The sequence below is a fragment of the Phoca vitulina genome, unplaced genomic scaffold (assembly GCF_004348235.1).
Source record: "Phoca vitulina isolate PV1807 unplaced genomic scaffold, GSC_HSeal_1.0 scaffold28, whole genome shotgun sequence".
Taxonomy (NCBI): domain Eukaryota; kingdom Metazoa; phylum Chordata; class Mammalia; order Carnivora; family Phocidae; genus Phoca; species Phoca vitulina.
The window spans coordinates 16,989,269-17,009,065 of NW_022589731.1; the positions used below are offsets into that span (position 1 = coordinate 16,989,269).

Consider the following 19,797-nt stretch of genomic DNA (forward strand, 5'->3'; position numbering starts at 1 on the left):
GAGTAATTGTATTTTCTCAATGGGGAAAGGTTAACCCTTTAAGTATCACAACTTCTGATTGTGATGGAAGTTCCAGAAAAGTTTACATTGCCTTATTCTTTTGAGTATATTGTGGTACAGCCCAGGTAGCTGACTGTTGGTCTCCACCTCATGCTGTGCCCTCCAGGAGCTCCCTAAATACCTTTACATGGTGTCCTAATGTTTTCAGAGTCACTAGACCGTTGGGTGCAATGACACGGGTCTGTGTTTGGACCATGTCAGGCTGTTGTTCATCTTTCTCTTCTTCCAGGAGATCCTTCTGCCGCTGCTGCTACCTGCTCTCTCCTTCTTTCCAGTCTACATTTCTTCTCTTGACGTTTCCTTTCACCCTTGGCTTGGTATAGTGTTTCCTTTCGTGGCTAACACCCACCAATCAAACTCTCCATTTAATCAGTACTTGTTCTGGGGACGTGTTAAGTATTAATACTTTGCATGACCATTTCTTTGAGTCCCCACCACAGCTTTATGTGGTAGGCACGATTTTTATTCCCAATTTATAGAAGAAACTCAGTATTGTAATCTGTGAAATTTAATCTGGGCCTTTCAGGCTTCAGAACTGACCTTTATACTTACAGTACATGTGCTACATCTCCAGCTAAAAAAATGCACAGAGGGCACATTTTGGCAATAAGATGAAAATGTTGTCTAAGCCAGGATTTGTGCTAGAAATTTATACCTCCCTCTGGAAAATCCATACAGTTTCATTTTTTTCTGATCACTGAAATCTTTAATAAAGACTCAGTAGCCAGTTTATCAGCAAGTTATTAGTTTTAAATAAGATTTGTTTTCCTGGATCGTTCAGATGGTAGATGTCACTAAATACATGACTTACTCATGCTGTGATAATATTTGTTATTGAGTAATACTTGAAATTATAGTGTGACTTGGGATACCAAATAATGGATATGCTGCTCAGGCTGATGTTGTGAATGATCACACAGATGTGCTCCATTTTTTTATATGAATTTTCCCTCTCAATTGCCATTTTGAAGATAATTCACCTTTTATATTCAGAGATGATGCCCAGGAGGTTGCTAAAATCCTGCCGTCTTTGTGTTTCAATTAATGTGATTATAATATTACAATTAAAAGCCATTATGAAAATTTCACAGATGTGTTATAAAAATTGCTGAACTTACTAGCAATAAACCCGACACATTCTAGATATTCATACGCAGATTTAAGGTCAACTTTTAAAAGTTGCTTTTGCCTTGTACTAAATATGTTTTTTAAAAACCACTTACATACTTGAATCTTAAGCATATACATGGCCAGGGACTACCTAACTGCAGATAGTTTTGTCTGTGGGTTGTTTTTAAAATCATGATGTTTTAGCCAGTTATACATTACAAATACGTATTGAGCATCTTCTGTATTCCTATAAACATAACCTTTGATGCTTATAATCTAATGGAAGATACCAAGGAATAAATAAATGGTACATGGAGGTTTTCTTAGATTATTAGTTTGCATCTTTGTCCAGTAGGCTAAGTTTACAATAATATAGCACAATACTCTTCAGTGTCAAAACTTACTAAATAACAGCAGTTTATATGGGTGTCAGAACTTTGACTTAGTATTGCTTTGAGTAAATTGAGTGATTTGTGCAAAGTAAAATAATAATCTCTGTTTTGTCTATAAATTTGCAGAAGTTAGTTTTATAGATTGCAGAACTTCAAGGCCTTCCAGAGGTGGGTGCTCCCCACAGTCCCCCAGGGTGGAGAAGTAGCCTCTGCAGCGGCCCCAGGAGAAGTCAGCAGGCCCAACCTGGGAACCTGTAGGAGTCAGAACCACAAATACCTGCTGACAGATTCTATGGTTACAGTTGTTCACTAGTTAAGAATCCAACAGAACAATCCTAGATCGAGTCAGAAAATGAGCTGCTGTGCTTACGAGATTTTTATAGAGCTCAGTGTGTAGTTAAACCCAGACAATAGCTTTCTAATCCCGAGAGCCATGGGTGCTTGCTGTGTTTTCATTCTTTTCTATTGAGAGATAATCCCATCCTTATCTAATATTCTTTGAAGTCCAACTTGACTTTTATTTTCTTCAAGTTGATCAGTAGGACTCAGATATGAAAGCTGCTGCTGGAATCTGCTCAAAGGCAACATGCTCATAGCGCTGCATTACAAGTAAGCAGCCACTCCACGTTCTGTTCTGTCCTCAACGTTGGGGTGTCTTTGTTTTGTAGACAGCGGGGAAAGCAGGCTGAGTATGTATGACACTAATAATCATAAGGAGGAGTGCTAGGCTTTCCTCGGACATCATTCATTTAATCCAACAGAATGTATTGAGTGCCTTGCACATGCCCGGAGAGGCATGATGTGGTGTGCCTCCCTTCCAAGAGAGTGCAATCAAGTGCAGAGGTTCTTAGCTAGCCACACTATTTCCTCATGTTGTTGAGGCAACACCCTACTTGCCCTTTGGGTCTCAGTGGGCACCCGAGGCCGGATTCTATGTGATTCTCACAAGCTCCTGTTGAACTCTATACCAGTTCTTTTGTACTAGGAGTCCAGAACGCACTTGTATAATGTCTTTTCTCTGCTAGATCATAAGCTCCAGAAGGATAGCAGTCAGATCATTCACAGTGGTACTCCTAGTGCCTAGCACAGTCATGGGTATACACTGGCTACTTCACAGATACATTTTTAAAAATAATGAAGAATGGGCAGATTGGGATTCTTAGTGTCCAGAGATCATGGCATTACTGTATGGAGTGTAGGTGTTCAGATTGACAGCAGCAAGCCTTGGATAGTATGTCTTCGGTTTCTACGGGTAAACAGATCTGATTGACGCTACCAGACTTACATAAACAGCACAATAAGTTCAAAATGATTTCTCACTTTTTTTGTTCACTCCAAGTAGAAAACTTAGTGAATATTGTTACATGTTAGGGGAAGGAAAGAGAAGAGACAAAGGGACTTTTCAGTGAGTAGTTCATCAAATTTATATTGTATTCACTATAGATGTGGTTTGAGTTTAGTAAATGAGGAGGCCTCATGACAAAAATAGGGCTTGAGTTAGATCTTGAAATTAGAATAATAATGATGATGATGGTGATGGTAATCGCTAATACGTGCAGTGCTTACTAGGTGCCAGGCTTTCTTTATGTACACAGTGTTGTTATTCCTGCAGTGATAAAAGATAAGGAGACCGATAAAGAGAGAACACAGAGCTCGAAGTGCTGGAGCTGGGATTTAAATTCAAATAGTATTTGAAGAGGGAAGGAGAGAGGTCATTCCAGGCATGGAAATTCTTAAGAGTACTCAGTTTTCAGCAGCCTAATCTGAGTGTTTCAACACAACTTTACACTTCAAGAGTTATAATCCTTGATGACTATAGCAATTCCCTGCTCTAACAAATACTATTTTTAGTTCCTTTGGGATTATCTTTGCCCCTCTGAGAAAAGACAAATAGGTGGATACACAGGGGTAAGTGAGAAAAAGTTACTGCAGTTATAATAGCAGACAAGGTTCAAAGGATTGAAAGGTAAGTTTGGTTAGGTAGGATGAGGCAAGTGACTGGAAGGCCTTGAAAGTCACCTGAGTTTGGATATGATGCAGGAAGCCAGCATACCTTCTTGGGCAAGTGAGGGACATGTTCAGGCAGTATTTAATGCTAAATCTAGCAATAGCTTTCAAATTGAAGTAGATGTGGATAAACTAGATCAGGGGTTAACAAACATTTTCTGTAAAGGACCAGATAGTAAATATTTTAGGTTGTGCAGGCCATAAAATTTCTGTCACAACTACTCAACTCTGCCATTACATCATGAAAGCAGCCATAGACGATACATTGTTAAAAACGGTTGTCCTATAATTCTGGTGAGCAGTTGCATGTAGAGCAAAGGTTTGGACTTCCCTCCCAACCAGCCTCTATTACCTTGTAAGCAAGGCAGGGCAATAGTACAGTGTTTCTCCTTCTTCTCATGATGCTGATGGTCCACTTATCCTGTGTCTCCTTCCCTGCCCCACCCCCTGCCTCCATTCTCCACAAGCCATGGCGGTACCACTCTGTAGTTAGTGTCAGTGGGAGAAACTGGACTCATTTGCTATCAGTCCTCAAAAAGGAGACTCTGAGGCATCTGGCTGATAGGTTGCTTGCTGTCTTATCATTATTTTGAGATTTTTCTTCTGTGCATTTCTCTAATACACCATTTGGAACTGTCAGCCACGTCCATATTTAATAGCTCGGTTCGAATTGTTTACTTCAGGAATTTCTGCCTCCTAACCAAATAGGAAATTTGATAAATTCCTCAGTGTAGAGGCGCCTGGGTGGCTCAGTCATTAAGCGTCTGCCTTCAGCTCAGGTCGTGATCCCAGGGTCCTGGGATCGAGCCCCGCATCGGGCTCCCTGCTCCGCGGGAAGCCTGCTTCTCCCTCTCCCATTCCCCCTTCTTGTGTTCCTGCTCTCACTGTCTCTCTCTCTCTTTCAAATAAATAAAATCTTTAAAAAAAAAAAAAAATTCCTCAGTGTACCCAACTTTAAGCAGTCTGGCTCAGAATATTTCAGTACCACTCTGTCTTAAGCAGTGGAATTCTTGGACACTACTGTGATGTGTGTCTCTCTCCTCTGCCAGATTTTGATAGTCATTTTAATGCTGCTATGAATCCTGGTAACTAAACTGTCTTGCCCACCATAACATTTGGAGATAAAGTTTTAATTAGAAATAATTTCATATATATATTGGAAACATATGATAATTTAGTCTCAAATGAAAGGTCATATTAATATTAATTACTTGTATGATAGAATTTAGGTCTTAGGAAAAACTTATTTTTCAGGTAAGTTGCTCAAACAAAAAAAGGTATTTGACTAAACTTTATTTAATTTATCATTTTAGGGGTATCGAATGGACAAGTTTGACTGGTTTTCTTTCCTTTGCTACTTCAACACCAAACAATATGGGATTAGTGAGAAATGAACTTCAGCTGGTTGATCTTCCAACAGGTTTGTGTATTTAGACTATTAAAAGATTGAAAATGGTTTGTCATATTGATCAAAGATGTTGCTATTTATAAAACATATTCCAGAAAACTTTCTTTCAACTTGGAAGGTTTTTTTTATATCCTATTTGTATATTCATTTTGTTGTTGTTTTTCTGTAATAATTGCCCTGGAAAGGCTCCTGGTTGTTGTTTGTATGCAAATTGTGTTAACACAAGTGCATGGTAAATGGAGTACCATTAGTGTGAACAGACGGATTCATAAGTACATATGGTATCAGTTCTACTTTTAAGCACATTGTTATGGATAACCAAAAGTACGGTTTTAAAATAAATCTTTGTAGTAGGCTTTATTCTAAAACTTTTGGCCTTTGTTAGGAAAACCTTTATAAATTTGTAAGTAAGGATTGTCTTTAAGTGCTCAAATTTAAAACTTTTGATAGTCTCTGACTGAGAGCTTAAAGACTTTACAAGAGGAAGCATTCCAGTAAAGTAACTTGTTCAGAATTGTTTAAAAACCTACAACTCAATGAGTTTCAAAATGAAGAACTTGAAGATAGAATAAAGTGAGAGTTTCAAATTATTTTATGACAGATGCATGATTTCAAATTGAATTCTTAACAAAATTGTGGTGAGTTTCTTTAAAATGGTGTAGCAATAAGAATATATGTAGATAGTTTGAATCCTAAGATATGTGTGTGTGCACGTGTGTGTAGTAAATTGAGTATTTTCTCAATATGTATTTCCAAGATATGGTTGTTCTTACTTATCTGAGTATGTTACTAAACCTCAAGGAGTTAGCCCCACTGGAATCATTCCAGTGTTGTTCTGGTCTCATCTGGAAGTGACCTGCCTAGTAACCCCTGCCCCTAGATTGGGGTTTCTCTAATTACATGGTAGCCCAGGGGCGAACTGCTGTTTTCTAGTATCATTCACTTTAAAAGAAAAAAAAAAAAGTGTATTCATTTTTTCCAGTCAGCTCAGGACTGTTAGATAACTTAAAAGTCTTTTTTTTACAGATTATTTTTGAGCAACAAATTTATAAGTCATAGTTACTAACTTGCTTAAGTGGGATATTTGAGTTTATAGATTATAGACTTTTCTAGCCTGTCTTCTAAAGAGGGTCAGGAAAGGATGTGGGTGTTTGGCAAATAAGAACAGGGGCCTCATTTGACAGCAATGAGGAGCAGGGAGGCATGCAGGCGCTCAATTCTCTCTGAATTGAACATGCTCTCTTTTGTTTAATGTAAATAAAAACGTGGGAAATGTTATTAAAATATATTTGTTCAGACATAAAGTAGAATTTGCATTTTTTAATTACAGAAAACCATTTCGCTTCTTTGGCAGTTAACTAATTCTTATCATTCCCCAGTTTCAGTGTATAGAGACCTTTTGATAGGAACCAGGTCAAAAGTATTTCAGTTGAGCAATTTGTACCTGGGACAGGAAATCTTAAATACCTGTTTAAAGAGTGTTTTCCCCACTGGTTAGTATTTGTGAGCACGGGAGTGTTTATGTTACTTTAAATATACCAGTAGTTTTACAGTAGACAGTTCCTTTACCATAGATGCATTGAAACTTTGGAAATTGGTATTTTTGAATTTCTAAAATACAACTATTTAAAAGAAACCACTGAAAGTGTTCAAGAAACTCTGTAACAAAGGTAAATATCATTTTATAAGAGATCTTTGAATACAAGTAATATATTATTGGTCTTCAATGTGTAATACTTTTGAGAATATGTTTTGAATTTAGATTACTTGAAACAGCTTAGAAGCAAGTAGAAGAATGAAAGGGAGAGTAGAGGCAGCACTGATCAGATTCCATTGGTGTGTATAGCTTCTTGTGTCTTACATGTTTCATCTGATATTTCACATTTTCTTTAATATTTGCAATTAAAGGTAGGAGCATTGCTTTTCGCGGTGAACGAGGCAATGATGAGTCACCCATCGAAATGATTAAAGTATCTCATTTGAAGTAAGTGTGAACCAAAAAAAAAAAAAATCTGGTGTTATCACAATGGAATCTTAAGGATTTTTTTTTAATCTTTAAGAAAGTAAGAATATGCTAGAATGCATATAGAACTTCTTAGTGATAGTAAATGGTGCTTTGCAGCCATTTCCAAGAAAATATTTTCATCATAAAATTAAACTGCTGTTGCTTTTAGTTTCTACTTCTTAAAAAGATGAGATACCTTTTGTATGAATCTTAATATTTCATTAGATTGGTAAAACCACTAATCTGTTTTGTTGTGCTATAGCTATATTGATGTAAATGCCTGTCACCCACAAAGAAAATGTTGTCATCTAATTAAATTCTTATGCATTTCTATCTCAACGTAGGTTTGTTGAGTCAAAGAACTGATTTTCTTTGTTTATAATTTAGACCTATTTTAATTTCAGTAAGTTTTTTAGTTTTTCGTTCCAAGGGAAAATACATAAAGCAAGATTATTAAACATAGAGACTGAATGAAAATCAATCAGAAGAACAAAAAAAGGAGTAAGCTGTCTAAAATAGTTTTCAAAATTGCTTTAGCTTTTCTAGGATCTTTGCATTTCCATATAAATTTTAGAATCAGTTTATCAGTTTTACCAAAAAAGCTTCCTGGGATTTTGATTGGGATTGCACTGAATCCATAGACCCAATGTGGGGGAAAGAATTGACATCTTAACAAGTTTTGTGATTCGTGAACACGATCTATCGCTCCATTTATTTAGGGCTTTAATGCCTTTCAGTAATATTTCTTCATTGTCAGTGTCAAGGTATTACACATCATTTGCTAGTAATTTTTTTTTCTTCATTGCTTTTACACATGTTCTTTTTTTCTTTTTTTAATTTCAGTTACCAATTATTCATTAATGGTATACTGAAATAGTTAATTTTTGGTAATGGCCTCATGACCATGCTAACTTAATTATTATTTCTAGTAGCATTTTTGTTGATTCTTTAGTATTTTCTCTGTAGACATACCATGTTGTTTGCCAGTAAAGACTCTTCTACATCTCTGTTTTCTGGACAATGGGCCTTTTTTTCCCCCTTGCTTTGCTGTACTAAGTAGGACCTCCAGTACAGTGTTGAATAGAAATGATGAGAATTGACATCTTTGTTCTGTTTCTGGATCTTATGGTGAAATGTTCAGTCTTTGAACATTAAATACGTTAGCTGTAGATTTTTTGTAAGTGACCTTTATTACATTAAGTTTTCTATTCCTAGTTTACTGAAACTTTGTATCGTTGAATAGGTGATGGATTTTGTCAGATGCTTTTTCTGCATTTAAGGACATCATCATAATGATGGGCTTTTGTTTTAAGTCGGCTAATGGGGTGAATTACATTGACCGATTTTTTGTATGTTAAACCAACTTTATTTAAATCCCTGGCATAAATTCTTTTTGGTGATGATATATTACTGGATTTGATTTGCTGATATTTTATTACATCTGTGCTCATGAAGCATATTGATCTAGTTTTCATGTAATATCCTTGTCTGGTTTTGGAATCAGGGTAATGATGACCTTGTAAAATGAGTTGTGAAATATTCCCTCCTCTTCTTTATTCTGGATGAGTTTGTGTAGAATTGGTATTATACCTTAACTGAAATAGGAAGAATTCACCAGGGAACCCACCTGGGCCTAGAACTTCCTTTGCAGGAAAGTTTTTAAATACATATTCAGTTCTTTCATAGATGTAGAACTATTCAGGGTTGGTTGGTTTGTTTCCTCACTGAGCTTTGGTAGTTAGTGTCTTTCAAGTAATCTGTCCATTTCATTGAAATTGTTGAATTTATTAATTAAAAACTTGTTCATGGTATTCTCTTAATCTTTTAATGTCAGTTTCATCTGAATGATGGCTCTTTTATTTCTGATATCAGTAAATTATGTTAATCAATTTTGTTGACCTTTTCAAAGAAACACTTTTAGTTTCTCTCATTTTTTCTTTGGTTTTCTATTTTCTGTTTCATCAAATGCCATAGGTATCTTTTTTTTTTCTTGCTTACTTCGGGTTTAATATGTTTTTCTAGTTTCTTAAGATAGAACTTTAGATGATTGAATTAAGGCTTTTCTTTAAAATTTAATATAAGCACTTAATGTCACATAAGCACTACTCTTTCTGTACCCTACATGTTTTGATATGGTGAATTTTCATTTTAATTCACTTTATAATATTTTTAAATTTCCATGGGATATTTATAGATACATTATTTTATTTCAAAATATTTAGGGGTTTTCCAATATCTTTCTGTTAATTTATGATTTCCATTAGAGTCAGAGAGCATATTTTATATTATTTTCATCATTTTAAATTTAATGTGATTGTTATATGGCCCAGACTGTGGTCTGTCATAGTGAATGTTCCGTATGCACTGGAAAAGATTGTGTATTCTGCTGTTACTGATTAGAATATTCCATAAATGTCAGTTCAAATTGGTTGGTAGTTATTCAGGTCTCATATTCATACTGATTTTCTGCCCGCTTTTCTGTCTGTTACTGAGAGATGAGTGTTGAAATGAACTTTATTCTGGATCTGTTTATCTTTTGAAGAGCTCATGTTCTTGCTTTGGGTATTTTAAAGCTCTGTTATTAGGTATATACATATCTAGTATTGTTCTGTCCTTTTGATTGACTTCTTTATCATTGTGAAATATCCTCTATATTTTTGGTACTATATTCAGAAGTAAGTCAGATTGTCTGATTTGTATAGCCACTCCAGCTTTCTTTTGATTAGTGTTTGCATAGTGTATCTTTTTCTTACCTTTTACTTGTGTCTTATCTATGTCTTTACATTTAAAGTTGATATCTTCTAGAAAGCATGTAGTTGGGGCTTGTTTTTCTATTTGGTAATCTGTGTTTCAAATTGCAGTGTTTAAATTATTCATATTGGGTGTAATTATCAATGCAGCTTATATTTAAATCTACCATCTTGCTAGTTGTTTTCTATTTTTTAATTTAAAATGAATTAATATGGATAGTTTTTAATTTATCAGACTTAATTTCTAATATGCAAAATGTCAGTTGTTATCAACCACGTAAACAAAAGTTCTTTGGGGGAGGGTCCTCAATAATTTTTAAAAGTGTAAAAGAGGGCGCTTGGGTGGCTCAGTCGTTAAGCATCTGCCTTCGGCTCAGGTCATGATCCCAGAGTCCTGGGATCGAGCCCCGCATCGGGCTCCCTGCTCGGCAGGAAGCCTGCTTCTCCCTCTCCCATTCCCTCTGCTTGTGTTCCCTCTCTCGCTGTGTCTCTCTCTGTCAAATAAATAAATAAAATCTTTAAAAATAAACAAAATGTAAAAGAGTCCTGAGATTACAGGGTTTGAGAATTGCTCAAAAATGTGTGTTGAGAGATGATCTAAGTACATGGAGATAACTTTTAGTTTCTTGGATGGGTTAAGCAAATATTGCATTATTAGTGCAATTCTAATTCAGATTTTACTTCGATATTTTGAGGAACATGATAAACATATTCATGTTTAAACATGACAGACTATTTGGACTTCAGTCTCTTCTGTTTCCAGTCTTAACTCCATACACGCCTGCTAAATTAATACCTCTAAAACAACTGATCACTTTATCCCCCCTCCTTTAAAACCTTCAGTGATCCACTATTCTCTGCAGAATAAATCTCTGTATATCTAGCATGGCTTATTCAGGTGTTTTAAATCTTTTATAATGTGATCCAAAATTCACACTTCGATTTTCTTTCTCATGACGCTACCTCTTTCATTCTCTACATTTCAAGTAGCATGTTCCCCCACTCTGTGTCCTTTCTTGTCTTGGCCATTTGTCACATTTGTAACTCTGCCTAAAATGCCATTGTCCAGTTGTCAAAATAAATCTCCTCTTTCATACTGAATCTTTGTCGCATTCACCAGACTCTATCTTACATTAGTTATTTATATATAAGCCATTAATGCCTTTATGTTAGATATAATAAAAAATGTAACATATTGCCTTTGTATAATCCATAATGATGTATAAAATTCTTTCATGTGTGCTATCCCCTGCCCCCCTTTTTTATTCTTAGGGCATTTAGTGAGGGAGTAAGACAGATGTTATTAACACCATTCTAAAGATAAGTAGAATAAAACTCAAAAAGATTACATGGTTTATCTGAGGCCACATAATTATCAAGTGGCAGACTTTGTCCTGAGCAGGAGAACCTAAGTCCTTTGGTACACTGAGTGTAGGGATTTTCTTGCTCGGTCACATTTCCTTAGTGTCAGCCTAATAGAAACTTTGTGAAAACCTTTACTTTTCATTTAATTTTTACCATAACCTGCATACCAGTCCATTGGGATAGGTAGTGGTATTCTCATGTCATGTGTGAGAAAATGAAGCCTTGGGAGGGTTACCATAAATTGATAAACTGGTAAAATATGAACTTGTTCCTTTTTTCATTCTTCTTTCCTGGGCTCCTTGCTTAATTATGGCTATATGGCTCTCAAAGGTCATCTTAGGGCTTTACCTTCTTAATGACTATTAATCATGAGAACTAAATGTTAATTTATATGGTCTATGTTTAGAATACATTATGTGACTTTTCTGATTTACTCAACTTTTTATTTGTATTACTTATGGTGAAAATGTTGCAAAAGGGGGCTTATTTAGTATTTTTGTTTATTTTAGGCAGTATTTGGCAGTTGTATTCAAAGATAAACCCCTCGAATTATGGGATGTTAGGACTTGTACCATTCTTCGAGAAATGTCCAAAAACTTCCCTGCAATAACTGCTTTGGTAAGTTACAACTGAAGAACTAGTTTATCTAGGCATGTTCTGTATGTCGTGAATATTTTTCTTTTGCTTGAATTGAAATCATTAGTGTCATGTATTTCCTTGCTAAAAATGTGTGTTGAGAGATGATCTAAGTACATGGAGATAACTTTTAGTTTCTTGGATGGGTTAAGCAAATATTGCATTAGTGCAATTCCAATTCAGATTTTACTTCGATATTTTGAGGAACATGATAAACATATTCATGTTTAAACATGATAAAAAGATTTGTGAGAGAATAAAGGTCATGGTAGCTACCTCAACCTTAAAAAAAGAGGACAGTACTGGGAAAATGGTGTCACTTTATGGAGAAAAATACTGGATCTCTACCTAATACCATATTCAGAGGTGGGCTCCATGGGATTAAAGACCTAAATGTAAAAATATAAAGCTATAAAATTAATATAGGCAAAAAAAGAAGAATATTTTTCTGTTCTGGGGCAGGAAAGGACATCAGAGGCTCAAACCAAAAGGCAAAAAAAGAAAAAATGCTTTTAATTAATCAAGACTGATGCTTTCTCTTCAGTGAAGGACACCAATGTCAAAGTTAAATAGAGAAGACAAGCTGGGAAAAGAAATTTACCAATGTCCGAAACCAGCAAAGGACTAACTAATCCCTGTAGGGAGTTAGGATTATGGGAACTCCTGCACATAAACAGTGGAAAGACAGGAACCCTAGTAGAAAGAGGGCCAGAGTACAGGAGCAGTTCATGAATGGTGGAAAAACCTAAAAGGCCAACAAGCATCTGAAGAAATAGTCAAATTCAGCAGTTTTTAGAGATGGGCAAAATAAAATAATCAAGGTGTAACTTTTAGACTAACAAAAACTGGGAAGCCAGATGACATCCGATGTGGGTGTAGTGTAGGTTGCAGGAATCCTTATGCACTGCGGGTAGGAATGCAGACCGGTGAGGCACTCTGCAGAGCGGACTGACAGTGCCTTGGCAAACAGACATCCCCTGGGCACCAGCTCTTCAGCCCCTGGTCAAAAAGGAGCTTCTGTGGGGATATTGACTGCGGTGTTGTTTGTCAGAGAGTTTGGGGGCAATCAGGGTATTCTCTGCTGGGAGAACAGAGAGACTAAAGGTTGGTGGATGCACTCGCGGAGTCTTTGGTAGCATGCAGAAACAACAGAGATGGGACTGACACTGTACTGAATGAAAAGAGAAACGGTGGGATATGACGAAGTTCTATTTATGTAAGTTACGAATACATGCATGTAAAATAACTACTGTGAAGAATTGATGCATATGAGAGGATATTAGATTGAAGGCATTAGAATAGGCGGGAATATAAAAGAATAAATAAATCAAATGAGAGATTTGAGGTGGATCTGTGGAGGACAGTGATCCATGGTTGGAGGAACATGATCATCTCACCCCATGCACCTTTGGGGGGAGGGCTAGAGGTAGGGAAGAAAAGACACCATAATTGCATTTATTATTTTTGTTTTGTAAAAAAAAGAAAGCATCAAAAAGTTAGACCTTTTGGAAGTTTGCCATTAAACTCTTCTACCTTAAGCTCTCATTAAAGATTAGAGGTAGAAGGAGGTGGAGGGTAGATTATTAAAATCTGCCTTAAGCACTAATTGAATGCATTTGTTCAGCCTTTCTATAAATAGATAAAACCTAAGAACAAATTGTGAATTCATGTGCAGTAATAATAAGTAATGCCGAGCAGTGGCTTGAGAATGCCCAGCTGTTCTGGAAAGATTGTTTGACAGCAGTAAGCTGAGCACTTGTAGGTGTGCGTGTCTTTGCTTCTCAGGAGTGGTCCCCATCTCACAACCTGAAGAGCCTGAGAAAGAAACAATTGGCCACCCGAGAGGCCATGGCCCGCCAGACCGTGGTCTCAGACACAGAGCTGAGCATCGTGGAGTCCTCCGTGATCAGGTGCAGTGTGCTGTTTCCTGCCTCTGTCATTTGTGATACCAGTGTCATGGTGGGGAACTTGACAGGTGTCTGTCATCCAAAGGCATCTGTAGTACCTTGTTATGTTTCAGTGCATACCTGGAAGACTGAAGAGTTAATTTTATTATTTCATTGCTTAGTGCAGTCAGTAACGCATATGGTAATATCCACGTGTCAGCCTCCGTTAGTGAGCGTGATCATTCTCACTACCCAGATGTTCCCTAAACTTCAGCTTCTGGAATTCAAATGAATGTAGCATGAACATCCAGATAGATCATATTGTCGTTTATATACACCAAAGAAAATATATAGAGAATGCTAGATTTATATGGACTGTCCCCATCTCCATCCCCACCAGTTTTACAAATAAAAAAACCTCAGAGAGAATGATGGGTCAAGGTAAGTCCTCTCTTTCTGCGGCAGAAATAGTGAACAAGTTTCTTGTGTGAAGTCTAGTTGACTGCATTCCTCTGTATGGGGTAAATGACCTGCTGGAAGTAATTTGTGTTTTCCTGTTATTAGCTGGGCAAAGATTAGTGTCAGTTGCTTTTTTTTTTTTTTTTTTTTTTGTAAATAGTTTTGGACCTCCTGTTAATGCATCTGTATTTTGGGCAAGGTAATTAATGTGTGTGTCACTCTAGAGAAAAGAAATATCTTTATCTTATTCCTCTCTATTCCAAAGCTTGTTGCAGGAGGCAGAAAGTAAATCTGAACTCAGTCAGAACATCTCTGCCCGGGAGCATTTTGTGTTTACTGATAATGATGGCCAAGTTTATCATCTCACAGTGGAAGGAAACTCAGTGAAAGATAGTGCTCGGATTCCACCAGATGTGAGTCCAACTCTTGATTACGTCTTCCTGAAGAGTTCTTATCAAAGATTTTGTTGATTCCATATCCAGTGAAGCCATAGTTAAGTTGTGAAGCTATTTCAGGAAAGTTTAATGTAAATAATAAACTTGACTATTTAAGGAGATATTATTCCATACTGCTAGAGAATAACATTGTAACTACTTAAATACTTACCTTGTGCTACTTACTTTTTTATCCCCTTAATAATCCATAAGGAATTTTTTCCATTTTAACTATGACAGAATCAAGGGAGAGTAAGTAACTTTCCCAATGTTATCCAGCTTAGTGACATGGCAGTTTTAAACTGAGGTCTGTCTGTCTGTCTGATTCCAGTATATCTCCTCTTTCCACTTCAGGCATTACCTTGGAGGATTTGACTTACAGTCTAGCATCATTTTGGGGTAATAGTAATCAGGTTGTAAGTGTAATAGCATTATTAATATTTACTAATGTATATATATCCTTCTAGGACCTTGTGAAATCCTCTGACTGAGGTTCTGTAGTTCATTTGTGTCCGCATGCTTCTCATAGGTTGTTTTTAATGGATAGATAAGAAAATGCTTTTGTTAAATAATACTGTTATAATGCCTAAGTGGAGGCATGAGATGATTTCATAAAATATATTTATTTAAAATTGTTGTCTAAAAATAGACTGTTTTAGTTGAATGCCAACCCCTATATTTTGCAGGTGGCTCAGAGTCTTACAGGTTGTAGTCAGGATGGTGGCTGGGGTGGGAGGGTCCACTTCCAGGATGGCTAACTCACATGGCCATTGCAGAGTAACGCTGGCTATTGATGAGTGGCCTCAGTTCTTCTTCACAGGGGCATCTCCATAGGGCTGTCTGAGTGTCCTCACCACATGGCAGTTGGCTTCCTCCAGAGTGAGTGATCCAAGAGAACACAAAGAAAGCTGCAGTGTCTTTTAGGACCTAGTTTGAGAAAGTGCACTCCGTCGGTTCCTCAGTGTGCTGTTGGTTCATGGGTCAGTCCTGTTCATTTGGGAGGTGACTGCCAAGGGACATGAATACAACAAGGCAGGATCAGTGGGGGTCTCTTAGAGGCTGCTGCCACATCTTCCTTATAGACAACATAAGAAGAGTTGAGGCCATCCAAACCACCTTCTCTACTAAAAATGGAAACTAACATGTGAAAGTTTCATTTTTACTATTTTTTTTTTTACTATTATATAGAACAAGTCATACCTGAGACTTAGTAATGTCTGTTTTGAACTTTCTCTCATTGTCACTAGTTTGAAAGGGTGAAAGTAGTAATGCAAATAAGAAAGGTTAATATTTGGTCATAATAGGAAAAGGAACTTAGTTTAAGTGTATAGAAAGAAAAACTGCTAGGAAGAGCAGACCTAAGAGTTGCAGTGTTAATGTAGCTGTCCTTTGAAAAATCAGTTTGCTGTCTTAGGAATATAAAGAGTTCCTCCTCTAGAAACCCAGAGAAGGCCCCATCTGAACTCTTCTAGTGCCACTCACAGGCAGCTCCATCTGTCTCTGATCACTTCACACTTGTGATTAGGATGTAGAAACAACCCAGTAATTTTTTGAGATGCCAATTCCTCCTTACCCCAGAAAAAGTTTAAAGCTTTTGGACATTAGACCCTAATTTTCCTTTTTATAATACAGAGTTTTTTTCAGGATGGTAATTGTGCCTCACAGTTTTTAAGATTCTGTCTCTTTTTGTGGAGATCCAAAGTCAGGGTATAGCAGGTCTCTATCTGCCTGCCAGATCCTTTTATTCCACAGCTAGAAGCAGCTTTCTCAGGGAATAAGCAGCCTAACACAGATCCAGCCTCCGGTGAAATTAGTACGTACTTTAGAGCAGGTTGGTTTTAGGGAAAGGTATCTGAGCAGCTACTGTATAATACGTGAGAAACTGGCTTTGGTTCATTTTTTTTTATTTTCTGTAATTTAAATATTTTCTAGGGACTGTCATATAGTATTTAGGCAGAGGTTTTGTTTGCTCATTTTAATCCAATATTTATCTTACCCTCCTCCCAAATGTAAAGTATTAAACATTTGCTTTGAGTTGAAATTTTCCCTCTGAATTTTGGCCCCAGAACTATAGAGTATATAAAAATGGTAAAAAGAAGAGGAAATCTTGGCATATTTTAAGTTTTGGAGCATCTGTAGTTGACTGCCTTGATTCAGAAAACTGGAACAGTGAGAGAGAATGAGTATCTCTGCTTTGCTGTCAGCCTGCTGAACATCATATTTTGTATATAGGAACATAACAGTGTCAACTAATAATACTCTATTGAGTTTTAATCTTAAATTGGTTCTCTTGGGATTATTTGGAGCCACAAAGCAACTTTATGCCACATCCTCTAAAAGCTCCTTGGTATCTGCATATGGCTTGTAGCCCGTCAACAAACTCTTAGGTAGAAAGCTCTGGATAATTTAATTGTATAGTTGTATTAATATGTCACTTGTAACTCTAAGCTGATTTCTGAGCTTATTTAAGCTTTAATATTTTAATTTTAGAGGTTAGAAAGTAAGATTATAAAATGTGAAAGTTTTCAAGACTAAAAAAGTAAACTTAAAGGCAAATGCTTAAACATTCTGTTAATGTGGTGAGGAAAATGGAAATCAGATCTTGAAGTGTGGCTTCGTATTATATAGAATTCTATTTAACATAACTTTTAAGTTTTTTATTATTGAACTATTTAAAATACTCATTTTTAATCCATTTTTTTTCTTTTATTTCTTAACTACCACTAGGATTTATGCAGTATTTGATGCATGGGCCAGTCTATTAATAGTCAATTTGGCCAACCTGGAGCTTTCCCACTATGAACGAAGCATGTGAATTTTTATTTTTATTTTGTTTTATAAATGCAAAAAACAAGATTTCTTTTAATAAGTAGAAAAGTAATTGAGCAATAATATTATTTAATAGTGAGCATTTATTGACTACTGTGTAGCAGGCACTGTTTTGAGCCCTTTCCTATATAAATTTATTAATGCTAATTGGAACTCCTCAAGTTTCATAAGCTTAACCTCCTTTATTGATGATAAGTCCAAGATGCAGAAAGATTAAGTAAATGTGCCCCAAGCCACACAACAAATATACCTGATGAAGCCCAGATTCGAGCCCCGGCAGCTGACTCTAGAGCCCAGGCTCTTAAGGTAGTCTTTGTCACACTACCTCTGTGCATTTGTTAGAGCGAGCTGCAAGCTCCTTTCTCCCCGTCTCCCCCCGCCACACACACACACTTTGGAGTTACTGCAGTAGTGTTTCATTCTTCTACTTGGGTTTCCGTATGTACCTTCTTTGCAAAGCTTTCTGTTAATTCAGACTGTGCAGATGCCTTTAATTTACAGTATCTCTTCACTGTCATTATCCAGAAGGTATCAGTGAAGCTCTAGATCCTTTTTCAGTAGAAAAACTGCTGCACAATTAATTATGAAACAGCTCTGAGTTTCCTTTGGAACAGATTGATTTATCCTTTTGCAGTGAGTGAGAAGTTGGAGACAAGGGCCCTTTGGAAAGGGTTTTCCTTCCTTCTCTTTATTGCTTTTAATTTGCTTTCTTTAAGGTATTTCTTCCTCAAAAAGTACCTCTTCTCTATAAATTTAGTTCAGATAACTTAATGTCCATCAAACTGAAATCTCTTGTTTCTTTGTAGTTGAAATTGATAAGCTAGGTAGCTCTTTTAGTGTCCCAAGTCTGTTCGTGTTTGATGGCATTCATACCAAAGCAAAACCATTTACGGTTTTTATTAAAATATCTTTATTATTTTATCACATTTATTGAGTAAAAACATTTCTCTGCTATGATGGCTTATAAGTAGTGAAAACTAGGTGTATCATGTATCTGCTGCTTTTGTTTTCTAGGGAAGTATGGGTAGTATTACCTGCATCGCTTGGAAAGGTGACACATTAGTTCTTGGAGATATGGATGGAAATTTAAATTTTTGGGATTTGAAAGGCAGAGTATCCAGGTATGATTCAAGAATGCAGTATTATTTGGGGCACCTGGGTGTCTAAGTTGGTTAAGCATCTGACTCTTGGTTTCAGCTCAGGTCATGATCTCAGGATCTTGAGATCCAGCCCCTTGTCGGGCTCTGCGCTCAGCGGGGTGTCTGCTTCTCTCCCTCTCCCTCTGCCCTTGCTCGTTCTCTCTCTCACTCTCTAAATAAAATAAAATCTTTTTTAAAAAATACAATATTATTTGTTTTAAAAAAAAAAAAAGTAACTTCTTGATACGGTTCCATTGGAGGCTTGTGACCTGCTAAGTAGGATCATTAAACATGACCAAGTATAGCTTGGACCCTTGGGTCTCTTGTCGCTGAACTTGGGAGGAAGAGCCTTGAGCCAAGCTCTGGGCCATTCATAGGAGACACTTATTTGCAGGTGACCCGTGCAGAAGTGTTGCGATATTATTCCATCGTCCTTAAAGGGCTGACCTTTTCTGTCAGATGGGTCCCCTGTCCCAGACAGTAAAGTGGTTCTCACATCACTAGACCTTGTCAAAAGCAGACCTAGAAAGAGTTGTTGGACATAGTTTCCAGTGACAAGGTATTACCCTACTTTATATTGGTGTTTTGTTTTTGTTTGTTTTTCCTCAGAGGAATACCTACACACAGAAGCTGGGTGAGGAAGATTCGTTTTGCTCCTGGTAAAGGAAACCAGAAATTAATAGCAATGTACAATGATGGTGCTGAAGTGTGGGATACTAAAGAGGTAGGCCCAGCTCCATGAGGGAACACTCAAACCAAGCTGCTGGTCACAGGAGCTGTAATTTTTTTCTTCCTCCTGATTTAGAAATGAAGCCTATTTAATGGGTTTGTCAAGCTTCTTAAAATGATTTTCTTGCTTTTAATGGTATCGCTGTCTTTGGGATCTTCAAAATTCAGTCTGCACGTGGAAGAGAGATTGCCAGAGACTTGTTTTAACTTGCACGGGGTCTTTGCCACCGGCACTGTTGTGATAAACATCTTCTTTTCCGCTGTTGTGATAAACATCTTCTTTTCCGTTCTGAAAATGACCACCAAATTCCCTCTTGAAGGTTCAGATGGTGAGCAGTTTAAGAAGTGGAAGAAATGTGACCTTTCGGATATTGGACGTGGACTGGTGTACATCAGATAAAGTGATCTTGGCATCAGATGACGGGTGTATCAGAGTCCTGGAGATGTCTATGAAGTCCACTTGTTTTAGAATGGATGAACAGGAGTTAACCGGTATGGAGTGCCAACGAAAGGCTCTGTGACACCTTCTTTATTTTGCACAGGCTGCTGTCTTCTGTTTCATTTCAGTCTTACTTTCTAACAGTCTGA

General features: G+C 36.8%; 1 protein-coding gene across 2 annotated transcripts in view; it reads left to right on the plus strand.

Moving 5' to 3' along the window:
- WDR11 (WD repeat domain 11) overlaps positions 1-19,797 on the plus strand; it is a 57,924-nt gene that overhangs the window by 21,954 nt on the left and 16,173 nt on the right. For both annotated transcript variants that reach the window (XM_032423073.1, XM_032423072.1), the window contains exons 12-19: positions 4,883-4,989; positions 6,886-6,961; positions 11,607-11,715; positions 13,519-13,643; positions 14,344-14,491; positions 18,356-18,462; positions 19,090-19,204; positions 19,530-19,701. In XM_032423073.1, the coding sequence (XP_032278964.1) occupies positions 4,883-4,989; positions 6,886-6,961; positions 11,607-11,715; positions 13,519-13,643; positions 14,344-14,491; positions 18,356-18,462; positions 19,090-19,204; positions 19,530-19,701 (959 nt within the window). The remainder of the gene's footprint in view (positions 1-4,882; positions 4,990-6,885; positions 6,962-11,606; positions 11,716-13,518; positions 13,644-14,343; positions 14,492-18,355; positions 18,463-19,089; positions 19,205-19,529; positions 19,702-19,797) is intronic.